Source organism: Diorhabda sublineata, chromosome 1 (genome assembly GCF_026230105.1).
Source record: "Diorhabda sublineata isolate icDioSubl1.1 chromosome 1, icDioSubl1.1, whole genome shotgun sequence".
NCBI classification, from domain to species: Eukaryota; Metazoa; Arthropoda; class Insecta; order Coleoptera; family Chrysomelidae; genus Diorhabda; species Diorhabda sublineata.
Genome location: NC_079474.1, coordinates 33,552,111 through 33,574,124, shown reverse-complemented (window position 1 = coordinate 33,574,124; position 22,014 = coordinate 33,552,111). Strand labels below are relative to the sequence as shown.

Here is a 22,014-nt window from a genome sequence, read left to right as displayed (position 1 = left end):
GAAAAACACCTTAGAACTGGGACACATTTATTTACAAAATAATATTTCAAATTAAACAAGGAAAATTACTTTAAAAATAAAATTTCGTAGAAACTTATTTTGTACATAGAAATATTTTGAGCATTTGAAAGATCGTTTACTTTAGATTGAAGTGCTTTAGGGTTTATAATTTGTAAAATTTTCTAATGGAAAACCATTAACAACGAAATTGTAGTTTACAGTAAAATAATTAGTGATTTTTTAATAAGTATAGGATTTGATTGTGAAAAAACCACCAAAAATTTGAAAAAATTGGTGAAACCTTTATTGGAATCGATAGAACGATCAGTTTGAAGATGATTTCATACAAATGTTGGCCGCGGCTCCGCTTTAGGTCCAATTTTGGCACAATATCTCCAAGATATCGGCCGGTATTTCACGAATAAATGCTTCAATATTGCATCAATCGTTGCTGTTTTATCTCTGTAGACATTAGACCTATAAGAAACAGTCCAAATGCGTTAAATCACACGATCTAGGCGGCCCCAAACGTGAGATGAAATATTCATCAAAAGCGGCTCTCAATTTGGCTATTGTTTCGAGTGCCGTGTGGCATGTGGCGCAGTCTTGTTGAAACCACATATCAAGCATGTCCAATTCTTCCATTTTGGACAAAAAAAAACGTCAAACATCACACGGTAGCGCTCGAAATTCACAGTAGCGTTCCAGCCATCATCGCTTTTGAAGATGATGCCCATAATCGACACCAAACAGTGGTTTGTTAGTGGTTTAATGTCCAATAATGTAAACTGGGTTCGAAATTTAGTAACAAGCTTCCGAATAGTTCCGTCAGTAGTCCGACCAACCTGCCCTAAAATTGGAAGAAGTGCCCGATGAACTCTCTTATATAGACTAAACTGAACAAGTTTGACAATGACACAAGACACGTGATCTGTCAAAAACAGTGTTGTCAAAAAGATATCAGCAAAAAAATCACTCGTTAGCTTAATTTCTCTTATTTGCATTGGAATTTAGTAAAATGGTTTTTGTTAACGCTTTTCGAACTTTAACAAACGGACATTTTTATGCAAAAATGACATCGGAACGTCCTACACTAGTTGGATTTAATGTTGCTAAGTTTTAAGATTCTTCAGGCTTCCCTTTATTACATTTGGCACGACATCTCTTATGGTGTTTTGAACTCGACCATAAGTGCTTTTATATGTTATTAGAACCCTTGTCCACGGCATTTTATCAAAGAAATATTTTTTTCATTTATGGATATTATAATCTGAGTGGATATTGTTGCGGCAGTTTGGTTCATAACCTCAAAAAATCCTAAAAAAGATTCTTTAATCACGAGCGCATTTGGAGTTTCCTTTTCATTTTTATCGATAATATGGTTTATATAATTTTGGAAATATTTTGAGTTCTATCAAATATCAATTGAGTAAAAAGTTAAATTTATTATTCCATTTACCAAAGCGTGTTTCCATTTTTTGAACCAGAAATCATTTTGACAATAATTTTTATTATTCTCTACTATATTTACACATTTGAACATTTAAACCAATATTAATTCAAAACTTTATAACTTTTTGTATGGACGGCATAAACAACGCCATCTATTAAGGCTTCGAGAACGAAATACCGGATAATTTCTAAAACTGATTGACTGACTGACTCTTCATTGAAATTTTGATAATATTTTTTGTTAAACTTGTATATTTACGTAGGTAACTTAAATTAATTGAAGATAAAACTGATAAATTTGACTAAATGTTATAATAATTATTAGAATCATCCTGTCATCACAAGACACAATTTTTTTTGAATGCGCATTTAAATGTTATCGTTAATTTATCAACGAATTTTTTTTGTCTATACCACAGCGTATAAACAACATCAAAATGCATCCCAACGTCCGTTGGTATGAAATTTAAAAACAAACGCGAATTCGCTCTAAACAAATTAAGTCGAAGTCGCTTTAGTTTCATTTTCCGCAAGCTGCGTATAACATTTACGGCAAAATCTACGATACGTCGTCACGGCAACGTCGCTTAGAGCATCTCCTATCGCATTTTGAAGCAAGTTTTCAGTGGAATGAACCATCGGAGGTCGATTGGAAGCGTAGTTTGGTGTTTCTGGTCTATACGAGTTCCATCATATTTGGAAACAAAACACGCGGTCTTAACGCGGGAATATTTTTTTAGAAATACTCCGCGGGCTTTCGATTCCTATTTAATTGTGATATGAGAGTGATTTGAACTAATCGAAATGTATTACTTTATGACCGGCGTGGTGCAAAACTGTGAAAATATTTTGAGGTAAGTCGAGTGTAAAATAATTATTTTGTGCTATACAGCGTGTCCGAGTAGATTCAATTCGTTCATTATTTGCGAAAGGAATATTTTGGAAAATGTCAAAATTTTTCGCGATCATTCTTTATTTTATTAACAAATAGATTTTTAATCATTTTTGAAAAAACAAAACTTTATTATCAATTGATATTCACTTCTTATATAGTATTAGAATCGTTTTTAGAGGCTTTAGCGAATTTTAAACTACAGATTTTGACTTTAATTTTATGTAGGAATACTTAATTCCATATTTTTCTTGACGTAATTTCAGAAAAAAAATAGTTATTTAAGAAAATAACTGAATATTTGGGACGAGTCGACAAGTATAGTACTTTCCAGACGGATTTTTCATCGAAATTACCATGAATTGTTCACAATTTTCCCCTTATTATGATTGTAATCTAAAGAATTATTCATATATTACATACATTTTTATGTCTTTGTAATTTTTTTTCGTACGTTTCGTGATATAAAATCATGCCCTTTTTCCACAAAATTCCTCGAACTTCAAAGTAAACTCTATTTATTATCAGAAGGAAAGATTTATGAGGATATGCCGCAACTGTGGTTCTTCGTTATCGTGATCCCATGTCCCATATATCCCAAATTATTTACTTTCTAGAGTTTTTAAATTATGTTTCTTGGCATACATCCCACTACAAAAAAAATGAAATACGGGAAGCTTTAAAATTATTAGATTTCCAGTCAACATAAAACCTGGTACCAATTTTTTATTTAAATAGATTATTTAACGAAAATTACGTCGTCTTTTAAAGTTTTCTCTTATAACTAACTAAGAAAAATACATTAAAGATCAATACAATCATTTCAACGCTTCTCTAATTTAACCATGCCGTGTTTGTAGAATTATTTGTCTTTAGCATCAAAATAGGCTTCAGTTTCAGCAATTGTAGTCACCGCGGACCAGATCTGAACTATACGGTGGATGAGGAAGCAAATCGAAGTCTAATTCGTTCAATTTAATCATCGTTGTATGGTCTTGGTGAAATCTTCGACATCGTATCCCAAAATACTGAAGCCATCACCTTTCCAGCTGATTTCTCTGCCTTTGGACGTGACTCAACGACTGCAGTGGATCCATAATTCATTCATTAACTCATATCAATGCAAAAAATCTGATTTATTGCGTGTAAATATGACCAAATACTGATCTGAATCATTAACATATTTTTGTTTTCGATCGATGTTACTTAACGCGGCACCCACTTTGAAAAAAGCATTCCAATGGTTAAATGTTCATGTATATTTGTAAATTTGAGGATTTTTGTTATGTTTTCTGAAGTAACTACTTCAATTGGTGTACCAGAATGTTCATCAACATCGGTGTGTCTACGACCACGTTTAAATTCAGCAAACCACTAAAAATGGTTGTTTTCGTACTTTGAAGCCATTGCTAAGCTTGTACAGTATTTTTTTCATCAAAAAGTAATGATAAATTAACATACGGAAATGTTTTGAAAATAACAAGAAATTTGACACATAGTTTTTTGAAAGTTGGTATTTCATAAACGTCAAATGGCAGAGCCATCTATATGTCAGTCGCACGACTTATTAAGTCATGATATATGGTTGTAAACCAACTCTTTGATCTTCTTCAATAACATCTCAATATTTTTTCTTCTTCTTCTTAGTCTATGAAACTGATTTATTTCATTTTCGATTTGTCTGTTTTTGTTCTTACTTAAGCTCCGTTCATTTTCAATTCAGTTCATTTTTCTAATAGATTTTGAGCCAAGGAAAACTTTCAACGCTCTCTAACATCCACTAAAATTAATATCAATTGCTTTCTACATCGGAATTTCATTTGCCATATTACTGCAAACCATATTCAGAGCATGAGGTGAATGAACGTGAATAAAATCTGCTATTTCGAAATTAAAAACTAACATGAAACGGGAATGAATAATTTATCTAGTTAAATAAATTTAAAATCAGGGGAATTTAATATCGGTTCATGTTATAATTATATTTTACAAGGGATGATCTTATATAATTTTGAAAATATTTTCCTAATCGAAATGGAATTCCATTACAATCAGTATTCTTATGTTTGTGTGTTTTGTATGTTTTCAGTCGCGTTTTAAACAAAAAATTTCCTTTTTCTGGTTTATTTTGGTCGAAAAATGATTCTGTGTATTATCTAATAGACAGAAATGTTTTTTCTATGAGTGTTCCGAGTTTAATTTATTCAGAAATTTGAAAAAAATTGCCTGCTTTCAATTGAATTTGTTCATAAAATGAAAATGATCAAGTTGCTTCTACGAGTTAAATTTCATGAAAAAATTTTTTTATTAAAAGCGTTTGGTCATCAATTGACTTCGAAAATTGGGTTTTTTCAGTTTATTTAGGTCACACAAGGTTTCCTATGTTCAATTTGGTTTCAAATAGTAGTTTTCTGAAGTGATTTTGCCCAACAATGTTTTGTCTGAGACTTGTTTGCTCAAAATTAAAATTTTCCGAGTCTAATTTATCAAAAAGTGACTTTTTTCTTTTTGATTGGGGCATAAATAGTTTGTATGTTTAATTTGACTATTAAAAGTTTTTGTTAGGATGGAAAAAAATCACTCCAAAAAGCTTTAACTGAGACTAATCCATTTTTTTGACTTTTACGTTTCCAAAAATTCGATTTCTTTTTATGATTTTGGTGAGAAAATGCGATATCTGGCTATTCAAAGTTTCTGTTTTTGTGAAAAAATGGCTTTTACGAATTAATTTTGTTTCTAATAATAATTTGATCAGAAATTGTTCATATCATCATTTTATGCAATTGTTTGGTTGAAAAATTGCTTTTTTGGGTTAAATTTGGACAAAAAGTGACTTTATGATCGAACTTACTTGAATTTTTTCAGTTTAATTTGCTTATAAAATGTTCCTTTTTTCAATTTGGAAATTAGGATTAAAATTGGTTGAAAATAAATTGATTTTATGATCTGAAATTGGCTACTTCTAGTTTAATTTGGCTATAAAACGACAATTTGTCCAAAAAATGTCTATTTCCACTTTACTTCGGTCAAAAATAGGTTTTTCAATATTAATTCAATCAAATAATGGCTATTCTAAATTTGATTTGTACAAAAAATTACTTTTCTTAGTGTAGTTTGTTTCAAAAACGGTTTTTTTAAATCTAATTTGATTTAAAGGTTACTTTTACGTATTAAGTTTGGTACAAAAAGAGCTTTTAAGTTTCCCGTCGTTATCAAATAGCATTTCCGTTGTAAAAGGGCTTCTAGAAGTCTATTTTAATTACAGAATAGTTTTGCTTAGTGTCGTTTTCAAGTTTCTGTCAAATGTCAAATGTATATATTCGTTCTTGAACTTTCACTACTTTTTGTAATGATTAAAATCAACTATGAAGAAAATTAATGATCTTGATAACAAATTATTAACTGAAATTCTCATGGAAAGATATAAAATTTCTTCAAACGCTGAAAAAATATTGAAAATAAATGTGATAATTAGGCAACATTATAAACATTAACGTTAACAAGGTTGCCTAACTAAATGTCAAAATACTGGTTAGTTAATATAATTTCCATGACGAAAACAAATTGTCAGTTACAACAATAGATAATTGAAAATTTTCAAAAGATTCCTTGCACGTGTTATTCGAGAAAAACGGGAAGGTAAAATTTGAAATTTGTCAACGTTCCATACACGTGAGCTGACAGAAACAGTTGAATCAATCACGTTGAATATTGTTTTAATTGAAATGACGTAACATTTTTTTCTATTCCGATGGATTATAATAACATTTTTATGTAAAAATGTAGAAAAGCAACATGTAAATACGAATGTTTTTCCCACATATCTGGACTAGAATATTCCATATAAAAAATATTTTGAATGTTATTTACTGAACCTAAATTTAATAATAGAAGTAGGCCAGGAACTAATAACCTTACACTAAAACCAATTAAAATGATTTTTAGTTTTTAAACACTACTTTAATTAAAAAAATTGCCCAGGACTATGGAAACTGAGGAAATTCCCGGAAACCTCCTGGAAAAATGGTATTTTGTCAATAACGTAGAAGGGGTTGAAAATTTCAATACATTGTATATGAACAAACTTGTAGAACGTGGAAATTTACACAAAAAAGGTCTCTATATATTTTTCCGAAAAATGCTTTCTTCGTGAGATAATGATGACAATGGGTAATGTCAGATCTTCGCGTCAACAACTCCGAATACTGTGATGCTCGACTAAAGTCCCTATAACTCCCTTATTTTTGGGTGAAAAGTCCCAAAGTAAACGGAAATTTGAAGGAAAATCCTTCAGCAATTGAGATATATATATATATATATATATATATATATATATATATATATATATATATTTATATAGGCGGCAAGTGCCGTAAAAAGATTTTTCTAATTGTTATTCAATGCTGAAATATTTTCTTTTAATAAATAAACAATGTAGTTTTACAATTTTTATTACTGGATGATTTCGACAAACCATCACATTTTTCCAAACACGTTGTTTTTTGACGTGAAAATATCAAAGTGCAGTTTCCTGAAAACGGTCATTCTAATACCAAGACCCTGTTCGTTCAGGAAATTCTCCAAAACACGTGGAAATTCTTCTGTTAAGGCTCGTAAGCCTATCTTAGTGACCAGAGCTGAATCAATGTAAGAATCCGCATTTCAAAACCAACTATTTTTCGCAGTGACCCTCATTTTTTTCTTGGTAATCTCAACCCAGTTTTATTTTGAAATGTCAAGCTATCGATCAAAAACAACAACGTGTTAATGATTCGGAGCATGTTTGGCCATGTTTTCACGTAATAAATCAGATTATATACATCGATATGTCACAGTAGATGAAACATGAATCCATCTATCACTCCAGAATCAAAACGATCATCAACTGAGTGGACTGCGGCCGGTGAACCACGTCCGGAGGCAAAACAGTCAGCTGGGAAGGTTATAGCTCAGTATTTTGTGATACGAATGAAATATCGTTCATCTCCAAAAGGGTGAGGAAATTGTACATAAAGTTGTCGGATCGTTTGATTGTAAAAATCAACGAAAAACGGTCTCATATGTCGAATATTTCACCAAGACAATACATCGATGGCAACGATGATTAAATTGAAAGAATTACACTTCGAATTGCTTTCTCAACCACCGTATTGTCCAGATGTGACTACTGGCTATTCTCTGATTTCAAAAAAATGCTCGTCGGTAAGAAATTCATTTCTAATGAAGAAGCAATTGCAGAAACTTCACGTAGACATTAATTATTGAATTGAAATTGAAATTCGAATAAAAATTGTGTGTACTAAATTATAATCGATAAAATTTCAAGCGTATTGAATTAGCCAACAGTTTTTTATTCCTAAAATCGGTTAAAAATATGAAATAAAGAAAATTGGTGTAGAAAAAAAAGTTATTGATAATCCTTTTATCTAAAACTCACAGCGTTAAAATAAATTGAATCCCGTTTAAGTCGATTTAACCGATTTACGAAATCAACAATCGGAAAGTGCCGCTAGTTATTTGGTTGCTAATTCAAAAATAGACTTTCTACAAATAGAGGAATTAATTAAATCGCCGTATTGTCGTTTGGATCGACATTTTTTGTATGTCAAAATCATTGGATGGAACAAAAAATTCTGTTTTCCAAGACAGTAACGTATCATTTTGAGATTTTACTTTCAATTTCGGAGGGTTGTCGGTCGATTTTTTGCTCACAGTGTATATGAACAATCTGTAAATGCATCAGAAAATACATCATACTACCTCCCTCTTGGCAGTTTCCTATGCAGTCCCGAAGAGTTCATCGACCTATTGCCCTAAATATCCCCGTTTACGCATGTACCGTATCGTAACAATTTTACCTGAAAATCTACCTGGTTTCCTCCAACAATTATTTAACAACGACCTAGGTTTCCGGAAATTTATATAAAAGAAAATAATTCCTTATAATATAAACATTAAATTACATACTTTGTATCTTCAAGCTTCAAATAATGTTTAAATCATGATTTTATCTTTCTAATCAAATTAACTAAAGACCAAAGAATCATTATATTGACCTCATTCGAAAATCATGTAATAATGAATTTAATTATTAACAAAATTATCACAAAAGACAATCATTTTCAGTAATTATTTTATTTGACCAATTGAGATTGAATCTACTGGAAACAAATCAATTTTTTTTTGATAACTTGTGCGCTAGTCGCCCCTACTTAGTATAAATGTGTCGAAAATCTGTCCAAAGAACATAAAAAGTTTGCTGCTACGAAAGATCTAAAACAAGGATTCTGCTGTTTTGCCAATACTATTCGAAATCTACTTCTAGTAGATACTGAAGATGTGGAAACGAAAATGCAATGGAATGGGGATACCTTTCAATGATAATACTAAGCTATACATTCTTTGCCTGACAGACCACAAGACTCCAGAACCCATACAAAAATACAAGAAATGGAAATATCGAACAAATTGACACAAAATATCGACCTGGAGGACGATACAAATAAAAAACTCCGAGGAATACGATGTATGGATATAAGTAACGAAACTAGCTTTGATAGAAAAAAGTACGCATGCGTTATTGTCTAACGCGACTGTCAACTCTTTAGTCTGTAGTCTACTGTTTCGAATGTGATATCTGCTTTCTTTGTAAACAAACCAGTGTAGCCGTTGCCTTGGCTTGTATAAAAGCTGTTGTTTTATTTTTCCAATGTAAAAACTAGGTAACGGATTGTTGTGAAATTTCACATTAAACTTTAAGCGCTTTCAAGATGACCGAGAAGATGTTTAAGATGATTCACGTTCGGGTCACCCTTTCACGCACTGCTCGTCAAGAGGTTTTTAGTCAATCACAACATTCCAGTGGTAGAAAATCCGCTTTTTTAGTCGGATCTTGCACCGTACTACTTCTACCTCTTTCTTAAGGTCAAATCTGCATTTTAAAGAACAAAATTTGAGTCTATTGAAGACAGTAACTGACAGAAAGAGGCTGTATTGTTTCGAGCACTAGACAAAGTAATTAAGGAAGAGACTCATGAAAGATGTAGCCGCGATTAATGGGACCAAACTGGAACAATCATGTACAAAGAATGTCAGATTGTAGAATATCCAAACAGGTCCTAAAGTGGATACCACCAAAAGGAGAAGAGGAAGACCATGAAGAAGCTGGAGAGAGGACATAAAAAAGGAAATTCAGGAGAAGTTATGAAAGAAATCGTATCTCAAACCTTTAAGCAAGTAATTCATACATAGAAAAACAAACATAAGCAGATTCTTGGTGTAATTATAGATGTTATATCAACTAAATTTCGTTCTACATAGAAAACACATTGAATTTATAGGCAAAAATAGGGGAAGAAAAATAATTACATTCCCTAGATTTGTTTTTTGTTCCTTCTTGGCGAGATTTAGTTAACAGATGTTCGCTATTATCCTCGAGGTTTAAGGGAAACGATTCAATCGGATTCGTTAGCTTTTTATACTAATTTCTAACCAAATTCTTGATTCTTAACATTGCAATATTACTCAGATTTTAGTATTGGAATAAAACGAAAAAATTGAAAAGATGTCATATAAAAATGTTTGTAACTGAAAAAACATGAAAGGCGATAAGAAAGTCAACAAGAGATGTCAAGGGATTAAGATTAATCATCGTCGTATGTTATATTCTAGATGAGCAATGTCAAGGGGCGACATTAATTATAAGAGAAGTCAAACTAAACATTTTTTGCAAATGTGCTCGAAGTAAAATATGTTTATAAGAAATTTCTATTCAGCGTTTTTAGTTTGAATTTGTAGACTATCGAATTTCATGCCAAGAGACATTTTTAAAACTTATCAAATTAAGTGAGAACAATTTATGACACTTAAAGAATCAGTTTATTAGCACAAATTCTGTATCTCTATCCACATTCTCACGAAGTGCGAGATCCTACGAAACTTCAGAGCTTTACAGCAAGAAACGTATGGAATAGAAGATGAAGATGTCTTGCAGCTAGAACCATTCCATATACTCAGATTTATGAAGATTCGCATTGTATATAACACTCCCAGGGAAGAAGCCAGAATACCTTGGTATCTGAAGTTATAGTTCCAGTTTCCTTAGCAATAATTAGTTCTTTGATACGACTTTATCCAAAAAATGGCAATAACAAACAGTAATAGCTGGTCATTGATAGATGATACAAGAGTTTGACCTCTTTGAAGTTGTCTCTATTGCCTTCTTTATTGTCTCCTTCGATGTTTCTCGATCTTCATTATTGTGTAATGATACGTGAAAGAGTCTGTGATTTGTTAGCTTTGATCAAACCATCTCGTTATCTAACATGTGTCAAAAATATTGCAACACTTTCTTCATGCATAATGATGATAGTCTGATGGTTCTGGATTTCTGAACAGTCTCCTGTAGCACCACATTTGGCCATTCTTCTATTAAAACCGTCATTCGTTGTACCGAACATGGTGGCTTCATACAGTATTTAAACAGATTTTGTCATCATTTATAACTAAAATAACGTATTTTCAAAATGTCTGAATCAAATTAAAATCCTTAAAAGGTATCGATTGAAACCCTTTTTAAGAGTTTTTTATCAAATTTCTCGAACACTACAAACTGTTGAACCTCTTTTCCCCATACAATCAAACAAAGCAGAAGATCGATAAACAGAAGTGAAATTGTTGAACCAGAAGGTTAATTATAAGACACGATTAATCAAAAACGTGTAATGAGAGTCGATTAACAAACATTCTGTTAAGTAATCAGCAAACAGAAACTACATTCGAAGATTTGTGATTTGATAAAGAAAAGTTATTATAACGATATTCTTATACCACGAGTGTTAACAACATACTTTTTATCCCTGAAAACTTTCAGGTTCCCGTAGGAATATCAAATAAACGACGCACTTCTAAAGTCGACGTAGATGAAGAAGATACATTTACCTACACCAAATATAAAGTTTTATTGATTTTCCCACGGGTATCTAACATTTTTCCAGGATGAAAAGTATCTTGTATACCAAATACCATCTGAATTCGTTTAGCAGTTTTCACGTCAAAATTACAAACATTACAACTAGATGGCGTTAAAGTTATATTTATTTTATAATACTTATTTTATTATCCCCTGCTACAGGATGTTTATAATCTATAGAATATTCTAGAATACAAGGTACCGATATTTGTTTATTCATTAAAAAATTGACATGTGACAGAAGAAGGTCGTTTCAGACTTTTGTAATGTATGGTTACGTTGTATATCAACTCCCGGGCTTCTGTTTTTAATTTGTAGTAAACAATTTCATGCTTTGTTCAATTATATACCTTGTTTGTTTATATAAATTCCAAATATACAATAACCTACATTTGAATGTTTATCAATATTACGAACATAATGTTAGTTTCAATCAACCTAGTCCTCGCGTCAGTTCAACTCAGTTCATATTGATCTTTTTGACCTAAGGGGTTCGGTTTTAAAAGCAAGCACAATATGGTGATTACTATTACATTCGAGTAGTTCGAGTGATGTCTACCGTGGAAATTAATCTTGAACATCTGTAGGTTGAAACGTTCGGGAAAAAAAGTGCCAATAATTGACGTTCTAGACGTTCTAGTAGGTGCAGGTACAATTCGCGATAAGGAAAATTTCCTTTAGATGTTTCCATTTGGCCAAATTTGTTGGAAGTGAATCCTGAGTTTCGATTTCCAGTTCACACGTTGCTGTAATTGATCTGATGTTTCGTTTTACAGGGTTTGTGGTTAGAAACAGTTCTAAGAGACTAGCAAAGTCGCCATTTCGATCGGGGTTGATTCATTGATAAGTCAAAACTTACATATAATAATACACAAATGATTATGAACGTTTTAATTTGATTTGAATGGAAGGTAATTGTGTTTATATTGGAAAGAAAAACTTTACCTTATGTATTTTATCCAGGGACAGTTTATGTTGTTTTCTGGTACCTTAACTCAAATTTTCAATATAGAATTAACTCTGAAAATCTAATAAAGTTGTTTTCTGGAAGCTCGGTGCTCTATTTTAATAAAAAAAAACAAGAATATAAATGGGATCAACTGGCGCCAACAATATAAATGTACAAGTAGATTTCCATTTAGCGTGAAGTTGATTAAAAGAAAAACGAGATAAAGATTACGAACTTTTATGGCTTCTGTACAAGTGATGAAATTCATCAACTCCATTTCGTGAAGTAAATACAAATAAATTGCTTACGTTAGGTTAGGATCTAATATGAAATATATTGGATATAAGTTATTAGCCAGTTTTCAAGATCTACCTCTTTGCTTTAGTTTTTTTGAAAATTAACTTCATAATTCTTAAAATTTAGTTTCCTCCAAAATATCTCTCGACATAAAACTACGACTCCAAATTGCTTTTAATCATATAAATGAAAATGGACGGTCAAAGCTGCTTTCGGAATTCTTAAATAAAAATTTTTCATGTTGCAATGGATATAATTTTATACAGAGTAAAGAACGATAAATTATCAAAAGAAAGGGCATATTTACCACTCCAAGCTCCATTCATTTCTTCTCGTTAGAATTAATTATTTTTTATTCATTCCATGATTCTGTTGGAGTAAAGAATTTTCTCCGCGGTCGATTATTTCGCCTCTCCTTCTTTTGAGAATTGGTACAATGGATTAAATTAGTACAACTACGTATTAGGGTCATTCACTAGTTCACTAGCCCTTTACGTGGAAAGTAATGTCCTTAAAGGGATATCAAATTGATCAATCCTTTTGTCGTTCATAGTTTCCTATAATCGACAAACATAATCACTTTACCTGCAGATGGAACAGTCTTTGTCTTCTTTAAAGCTAGTTCTTCCCTTTCCATGGATCCACGTTTCATTTTGGCTTTATTCTTTTGAAACATTGCCAAACACTCGATGGAAACATCTTTAAAACGCTGTTTTTATTCCATTGTGAACAAGCGCGGCATCCATTTTGCATACAGCTTTCTTTTGAATTCCCTGCTAGGTCTACTAGCTAGCACACTTTCAATCGACGATTATCCAGTACTGCTTTGTGGATTTCTGGACTCATTTGGTCGACCACGACGTCGCTGGTCTTCGCAGGTCGTACGGCCTCGTTTAAACCTTACTACCCAATATTTTACGAAGGAGGAATCTCACCCAGAGTAGTTCAGCTCTTATATTAATTGAGCTATGACCTTTCAAATAATGGCTGTCTGGCTGGCAAACAATTACTAAACAACGTGGCATCTCTAAACTTAACCAGTTACTTCTCTCGTAGAACAAAAGAGAAGTCTAGATGAGGAACTTCAAAACATAAAGAAAGGAGAATGAACCAAAAAAATGATGTATAAGAAAATTGATTAAGTAGAAAAAACATGGAAGCGAAAAAACCATACAAAACAAAGTAAATAACGAAAATAAGAAAACATGAAAACAATTTGAAAACGAAACAGCAAATAACTAATCAATAAATGATAGTTTTGGAATAAAATCAGAACGATTGGAGGAAGGTAAAGAAAGGAAATGAGAGAATAAGAGATAATGGAAGATGGGGTTGGGGATTTATACGACGATGTAAGAACAAGAGAGGAAAACACGGGAGACGAGGGATGGAGCTTGGGATGAAGAGGAGACAATCTATTTAATTTTCTTTCTAAATCTTCTATTAGTGTTGATATTTCATACAGCATCATAAAAAAGGATGTCCTGACTGATTGACTGATTCATTCACTCATTAACGCCCTGCCTAGGCTATTAAAGATAGAGACTTTGAATCGGTGTGTAGAGTTGCGCTAAGAAAGGATTTTGCGAAATTCCGATTTTAACGGGGTAAAACGGGGTATGTTTGCAAATTCGATTTTTCCGTTTTTCTCGTCCGTTAATTGAGATATCGACTTCGTTTTTGCACTAAAACATTCTCCGTATAAATACCTGAAAACCAATTTCTGCGATTTTTAAAATTCGACTTGGAAGGGGTTCAAAGAGTTGAACAAAAATTTTTATTACGGAACCATATATTTAGCAATTCTTTATGACGAAATGAGATATCAAAGCGATTCTTTTTTAGAAATGGATCCTGTTCTAATATCTATAAACTAATTTCTCAGTTTTATCACAAGGTCAATCTTTGAAAGTGGCAGGATTCGATTTGAGAGAAAACTGTTTCTCCCATTTCTCCCATGGTCAATTTTATGTAGCCTGTTCACTAGTAAGTTCTCCGTCAAGTTTATTTATTTTAGCAAAAGATGGAAACACAACTAATGTGGTTTACAGAGAAGTATTGACATAAATTAAACATGATACAATATTTTTATTTTGCGTTTTTGTAATAATTGTTACTTTAATAATAAATCATTTATTTAATATCTTTATGTTAATGAAATGTATGTATGTATTTGTTATATTATTTAACGTTTAAATAATAAATGTGTGCAATTTTTAAATGATAATGTATTTTTTCTTTATAACACTTCCAAATTGAATCAATGCATAGAATACATAAGTCATTTCTCATTGAATTATCTCTATATTACGCGAGGTTTGATAAACTATTGCTAGTTATTTATACGATAGGAATTTAATTCGTATTTTAAAACGTAATAGCATAATTTCTAATTAATAATTTGAATGGAAAACAAATAAAGAACCATTTCCGATATTTCATGTATGTCGCGGTGAGTTTTTATCAAAAAAATTATTATGATTTCTGAAAACGGTCTCATTCACATTATGAAAAAATCATATAACTATGCAGAATTGACTGCGTAAAACGCTGAAACCCCAAAAAGAACGCTTTGATATCTATCTCATTTCGTCATAAAGAATTGCTAAATATATGGTTTCGTAATGAAAATTTTTGTTCAGCTCTTTGAACCCTTTCCAAGTCGAATTTTGAAAATCGCAGAAATTGGTTTTCAGGTATTTGTACGGAGAATGTTTTAGTGCAAAAACGAAGTCGATATCTCAATTAGCGGACGAGAAAAACGAAAAAATCGAATTTGCAAACAAACCCCGTTTTACCCCGTTAAAATCGAAATTTCGTAAAATCCTTTCTTAGCGCAACTCTACACACCGATTCAAAGTCTCTATCTTTAATAGCCTTGGCTGGGCGTTGATGAGTGAATGAATCAGTCAGTCAGGACATCCCCTTTTATAGATAATAGTGAGATAAGACATTACGCTCAATCACAGGGAAAACACTAAGAGACAAAATAAGGAGCAATGAAATCAGAAGAATATGTGACGTTCCGGATATAGTGAGATGGGCCAGAACTAGAAGAAGAGCACGAAGAGATCATGTCAATAGAATGGACGACGATCGATTGGCGAAAATCGCAAAGGAAGAGAGACCCAATACAAGTAGACCGCCTGGAAGACCACCGAGCTGGTCTTCGGAGTCACAACTTAGGCCGCCTCTTTGAAAACACAAGACATAGTCTTAAAATAAGAAGAAGAAGAAGATAATAGTGAAGTTAAAACAATAAGAGAATGGAAACCTGCTCAGAGGAAGACCAAAAAGCCAATGGGAATGTCAAATGGAAGTTCGTGGTACTGGAGTAATACCCAGAATGGGAATAACGGAAAAATCCAAAACATTCTAGTTTAAAACAGAACGTGGATTGATTAACCACATAAAACGAGTCAAAGAGGTCTTGGTATTTATATATCGATATAGCATGTTCGTAATTAGTTAGAGAAGATGACGTCTTAATAATGCAAAGCAATGCAATATTAAATTATTAGTATTTACTTTTAATTTATGCGGTGTTAGTAAGTAATTTCGATTTATTCATACGGGAAGTTTTTGTTTACATAAAGCTTATCTTTTATCTATATTAAATCAAAATAATGCTATCCTTTATTTCTTTTTATTTATTTTACCAGATTGATATTCGAAATATTTGCATTACTGTTAGGCCTCCATCGATTCTGTGCTCGATTTCAGTCCATTTTTCATAATAAACTGAAATGAATATCTAACAATACGCAATATCTTCGGGTTTTTCATTATGCAAGAAAAACATTTCGACCACCCGTTGTATTTAATTGAACATTTCTGTGGTTGTAGAAATTAATTCTTCAATATAATCCGTGAAAAAATGTTGTATATACAGGGTGTCCCACGACGACTTAAAACTATGTGTATATGGCAAAATACTTGAGTAAAATCATAAAAACTTTTACCTTTGAGTTTTTAACTACCCACTGTAACTTATTTTAAATGGAACACCCTGTATATTAATACATTTTTGAAATCTACATAAAATTTTAGCATACTTTTGTCTAAAAACTTTTTTCGAAAAATGCGTACTTTTTGAGTTAAGTTTTTTGTAAAAAATTTGACTGTTGCAAACCCTTATAAATTATTTTTTACAAGAATACCCTCAAAGATATAAAAATGGATTCTATTCGGTTGCTTTTAGCAAGGTTGGAAGTATTTGAATCTATGTTGAAAAATTTTTTATTTTATACAGGGTGTGTATAAAATGTGTTCAAAGCTTAACTTCATAAATATCTTTATTTTTTTAAATAGAACTCACTCAGTTTTTTTCTATTTCAATACGTTCAGGGGTAATTTTTAGAGATGCAGAGATGGTCTAAATTTTATTTCAACCCGTTGATACAAGCACTAAGAAATAAAAAAATATTTTTCTCTATCTTGTCAAGGTCTCTAAAAAAAATCAAATCAAATTATATTTGGTAATCCTATTCCAGTTTTTAGTCGTTTCCGAGATATTTGAGGTTTTAAATTAGTCAATTGTTAATACTGACGATAAACACGGCAAACTCGTCCCCGACATGAAGCCAGTCCTGTCCGTCTATATTGGAATTCTAAAACTCGGCTAAGGCGACTAAGGAAGTTTGATTTACTACAGAATGCGTTTGATGTTTGTTTTTACAAAGCCCCAATACGTTATACAATATTTTCCTTTTTTTATATTAAGGCTTCTTTCGTGGCGTAAGTTGCGTAAGACCCAGAAAGCGTTTTTACCTTAGTGCAAATTATCAACTACAGGAATTGCTACCATGAACAAAAGATCTGAAGGAATTGAAAGAATTTTTGAAGGAAACACTTGTAGAAAAAAGAAACTAGAATTTCTTGCAAAAATATTAACTGCAAAATTCATTGACTACTTTCGTGAAATTAATCTTTTTGAGTATAAAAACTCTGTTTACATTCATATATTTCGTGTTTAGTCACAGATATATGAAAGTTCGCTAGCAATTATCTTGATGCATGGAAAAAGTTTCCATGATGCTTTTAGATTTGTCATTTTCTTTTATCGTATCAAAGTTCGTTTCCAGAGGTTCTTAATATCAACAGAAATAAATAAATAACTATTTTCTTGATTTACCTTTCTCATATTTTCATAATTTGTTTCAGCTTTGACTTGTTATCGATTGGAAATTTTGTAAATTGTGCATTTCTGCAACCGTTTCATGTTCTTCATGTATTTTTGGATTTGGATCTATAGAAATCTTTTGAAGCACCGTGATTGAATTTTCAGAAAATATTCGCGATTAAATTCCATTTTTTGACAAAAATTAATGTTTCAAATATCCGTAAACAACTCAATACGTTCATCATTAAAAATGTCAAACTCTATGACGGCACTGTCAGATTTGACATAATCACATCAGTGTTGCCACATCTCTAAACTTAAGTAGCAACCTTCGTATTTTTATAGATATCTTCTTCTTTAATCGATTTTTCTGGGCATGAAAATCGATTTTGGTCGACCTTCTCGATATTAATCCATAATGAAATTCTACAAACCAATTATAAACAGTCTTTTCTGATGAAGTCGGTGACAACCTGTATATATTCTCGATTCAATATCGAATTAAAATCGATTAACGAGGGTTTTATAGAAATCTCTGTTGACATTCAGTCTCGATTTTAATAAATTTCTCCATATTTGTCTTATAAATTTTTGAAGAACATTGTTCAAGTATCTGATTCACTTATACTTGCAAAACAAGTCAGGAGTGATTCCACTGGATACATTTCAGTCCTTCAAACGAAATGAATAAATTTCGTTACGTGAACATCATCACCCATAGAATAATATTCCGGTTAATTACGTGACTTCACAGCTAAGTAATATTATACAACCAGAATCAATTAACTCACGAAACGAAATAAAATTTGAACAAGTGAAAAAAAAGTAAACTTGAAAGGTAATCATAAATCTGCTTGTTCATCATGTCTTCAAGAATCTTGCCATTAGCGTAATATCGATGGGTAATAATTAAAAAGGCATTTAAAAGTGTATTTGGAACAGCTGTTGCATTAAATTACTAGTTCAAGGAAACTAAATCCAAAGTTTGGTCAATACAGAAATCAGAGTTTATCAGTACACCAGCAACTTTGAATTTAGTTTCTCCAACTGTGTAATGTGTGATTTGCTCCCCAAAAACCCTCTTAACAACACTCAAACAACAGTGGAAACAGTTCAAAAATTCAGAACAGCTCCAGCTAGATAATTTCTGCTATTACTGCTTTGATTCTTGCTCCTGTGAGCTCTTTCTCGAATAGAAATATTTCCAAAATGGTATATTCTATAGCAGAATACCCCAGACTCACATTTCGACCTTGCGAGGGTCTTTTTTTAACGTGGAAACAAAGAGGAATCCAGCAGGAACAAATCTGGAACATACGTTAGTTGAAATAGCATTTTTCCCAAAACAGTGAAGCCCTTTGATCTGAAGCAGTACTGATTGAATAGAACTATCAAAATAGTGATAGAACTGAAGCGGTCGAAGCAATTTCATGTCATTTTAATCCAGAACTTAGTTAATATAAGAAACCGGGTCGAGAGATCTGGTTTTTCGCGAAACGTTTTTAGGATTTTGAAACATCTTACTAGTATATATGTCAAATGTTTTTTTCTATATATTTTTTTCGAATTTTATAAACACGTGTATGAAAATAAATTGATTGAGATCTCATATTTTTACCATAAATGTTTTAATTGATATTTTTTTAACACATTTTGCATATCGCCTTAAATTCCAAAGGACATCGTCATTTACAAGATCGAGCGTCTTGACGTCGGACTCGGAAGTTCGAAAGAAATTCATGAGATTCCCCCTTCACGATAACATGAATTTTATTAAACGTTTACGTTTGCGAATTCAGTTATACGCTGAGAATCCGGTCAAGGTCACCATAAAAATGACCATAAAATTACCTCAATTTGGTTTTATGAACCAGGGGTCATGGTTTGTATCTTCCCGTTTGATATTTGTACCATTCCTGTTGTTTATTTGATATTGTTAGTATTCATAATAATTTATAACTTAAATATTAAGTATTAATGTCAAATTATCGACGTAACTTCATTTAAAGGTTCTGGTTGTCATTAGTGACCCTAAATTCTCTATTCAACGGGTTATATATCTAGTAAACAAAACAATGGGTTTGGTCAAGCGAAATACTATGAAGGGAAAGGTTTTGCTTAGTTGTCTTTTCGCCTAACATCATGTATAATCCAAAACGGTATAGCAAAAACAATATGAACTTTCTTGGGATTATCCGACCGTTTCCAGTTATATTTTCAATGAAGTTTTTACATTTAGAAATGTAGTTTTGCTATTAAAACAACACCCTTAATCACAAGTGATGAAACTTGAGGATTTATGTTTCGTTTCCAATCAAAAAGAATTAAATTTAATATCCATGCGTGGATTATTGTATTTTCAATTACTCTCAAGATATTTGCCTTTCTCCAATCCCTTTCCGGCCTTCGATCTTACCATTAATTAACAATTGTAGGAATCGATATTTCGAATTATATGCCGATTTAATCTTTTATAATAATTTCAAACAGCTATCGTTATTTGGAAGAATCTTAATCGCGAATTGAAGTCAAAGTCAGTAAACACTTTTCAAAGTTTCAGAAATGCCTGTCGGGCCTTTCATTTTTTTAACTTCTTCTATGTTAATCCACACTTCATTAACCTCCCATCTCCAGATCTTCCTAACCATAGAGAAACATCTTTTCTTTGATTGATCACTGTCTTGGTTGGTGTTGATTACTTTTTATAGCGATGTTCATCATTAATGATGCACTCTGGAGTTTACGGAAAACTTACCGATATGAACATGCTCTGAATATTAAGAGACAGGTATTTATCAGTTCTGGACCGATTTACACGATTTCCCAATATTAATCTCATAAAATATTTGTAGAGTAATTTAGGGAGGTGTGTTAAACAGCATCATACTCCTCCGAAAGACTTAAATCAAATCTAAAATGTTCTTGGTGAAGATTGGTATGCACTTCTCGTGAAGTAGGTCAGAATGGTCAGAAATACTACTAAAAATTGAAGAAAAAAAGTTTTTTAAAATGTGTTAGTTCTCTATTATCTCACATATGTTTTAGATTCTGTATAAATTTTAGTTTTAAACACAAGTTTTAGGTTTTGTTTGCTTGTGAGCTAATTCAAAATATTTTTCGTAATTGCCGTATCTAAATATTCCATACATAATAATTTTACGCATTAATCTATCATTTCTCCTACGCGATTTAGTCGTAAAATTCGGTTATCTGATCTACGTCCCTGATAAGTTGAAAAATATATTTTACAACCCACCAAAACATGAAATATTCCTTCGATGTCTAAAGTCATTTCTATACATAAATCTCCTCTTTTTGCTTTAGGTCTTTATGGTCGTAAAAAAATTGAATCTGCAATCGTAAATTTTTGAAAGGTTATCCTGTAAATGACCCATGTCAAACAAATCACAAAAAACATGAGAATATCTCAAACTTAACGGTATAAAATATTTATAAAACAAAGAGTTTATTTCAGTATTTATTGGAGGCGAGTAAATTTGAATGAAAGTTTTTTTTATTTTCCAATTTCAGTAATTGCATCTGATTTATCTATATTTTTTGTATCCTTCACGTCCTAGAATATCCAATAAGCTTCTGCTTACCAATTAAAATCCATTTTGATCGTCTCTATTTATACAGGGTGCTTCAAAAAAAGGAAATCCTGTTTCTAGGTTAGATCTTGAGACGGGACCACATTTTATGGAACACCCTGTATTTTTATCGCTTCTGACTACTTCTTATATATTCTAATCACCACACGTCATCTTATGATGGCGACTAGTTCAATCAAGCTCGTTTTATATACGATTTTAAGAACTGGAATGTGACACGAGCTCTTACTTATTTTTTTGGTATAAGGGAATATTTTTAATTTGGAAAAATGTGTTTTTTATATCTGTAAGAGCGACTAAAAATAAATTTATCATTCTACAATATAAGTAAACAATATTTGTGGTAATTTTTATAGGAAACAAGTTATTTGTCTCACTCTTGTTTGATTTATAAAGTTCGCTATGTATGAGGTGGCTGTTTAATTGACGGACAAGGATAATTAAGACTTCCAAGTCTCTGCTTGTAATTCAATCATCATTATCAGATCTAATTTGTCGTTCAGGATCACGTCGTACGTGGCATACATCCAACTCAATTGCCACTAGATAAATTATGATTTAGATTCATGTTTATTTAAATACAAAGGTAAATTATTGCTCTAATTACACAAAATCTTAATATTTTCGTCGCATTAAAACTAATATCAATAATGATGATGACGACAAGTGCCTCTTCAGATTTCATCTTTTTACATGTGACGGACTGTTTTTTAGGATTTT

The 22,014-nt window shown here is 31.7% G+C and overlaps 1 protein-coding gene across 6 annotated transcripts in view; it reads left to right on the top strand.

Moving 5' to 3' along the window:
* Positions 1-22,014, top strand: part of LOC130446291 (synaptotagmin-7) — a 263,793-nt gene that overhangs the window by 167,256 nt on the left and 74,523 nt on the right. Inside the window, exon 1 of one of the 6 annotated variants that reach the window (XM_056782945.1) lies at positions 2,061-2,306. The exons of the other annotated variants lie outside the window; for them this stretch is intronic. Within the exon in view, the coding sequence (XP_056638923.1) occupies positions 2,257-2,306 (50 nt within the window). The 5' untranslated portion in view covers positions 2,061-2,256. Of the gene's footprint in view, positions 1-2,060; positions 2,307-22,014 lie in introns of those variants that run through there. 6 annotated transcript variants of the gene reach the window in all.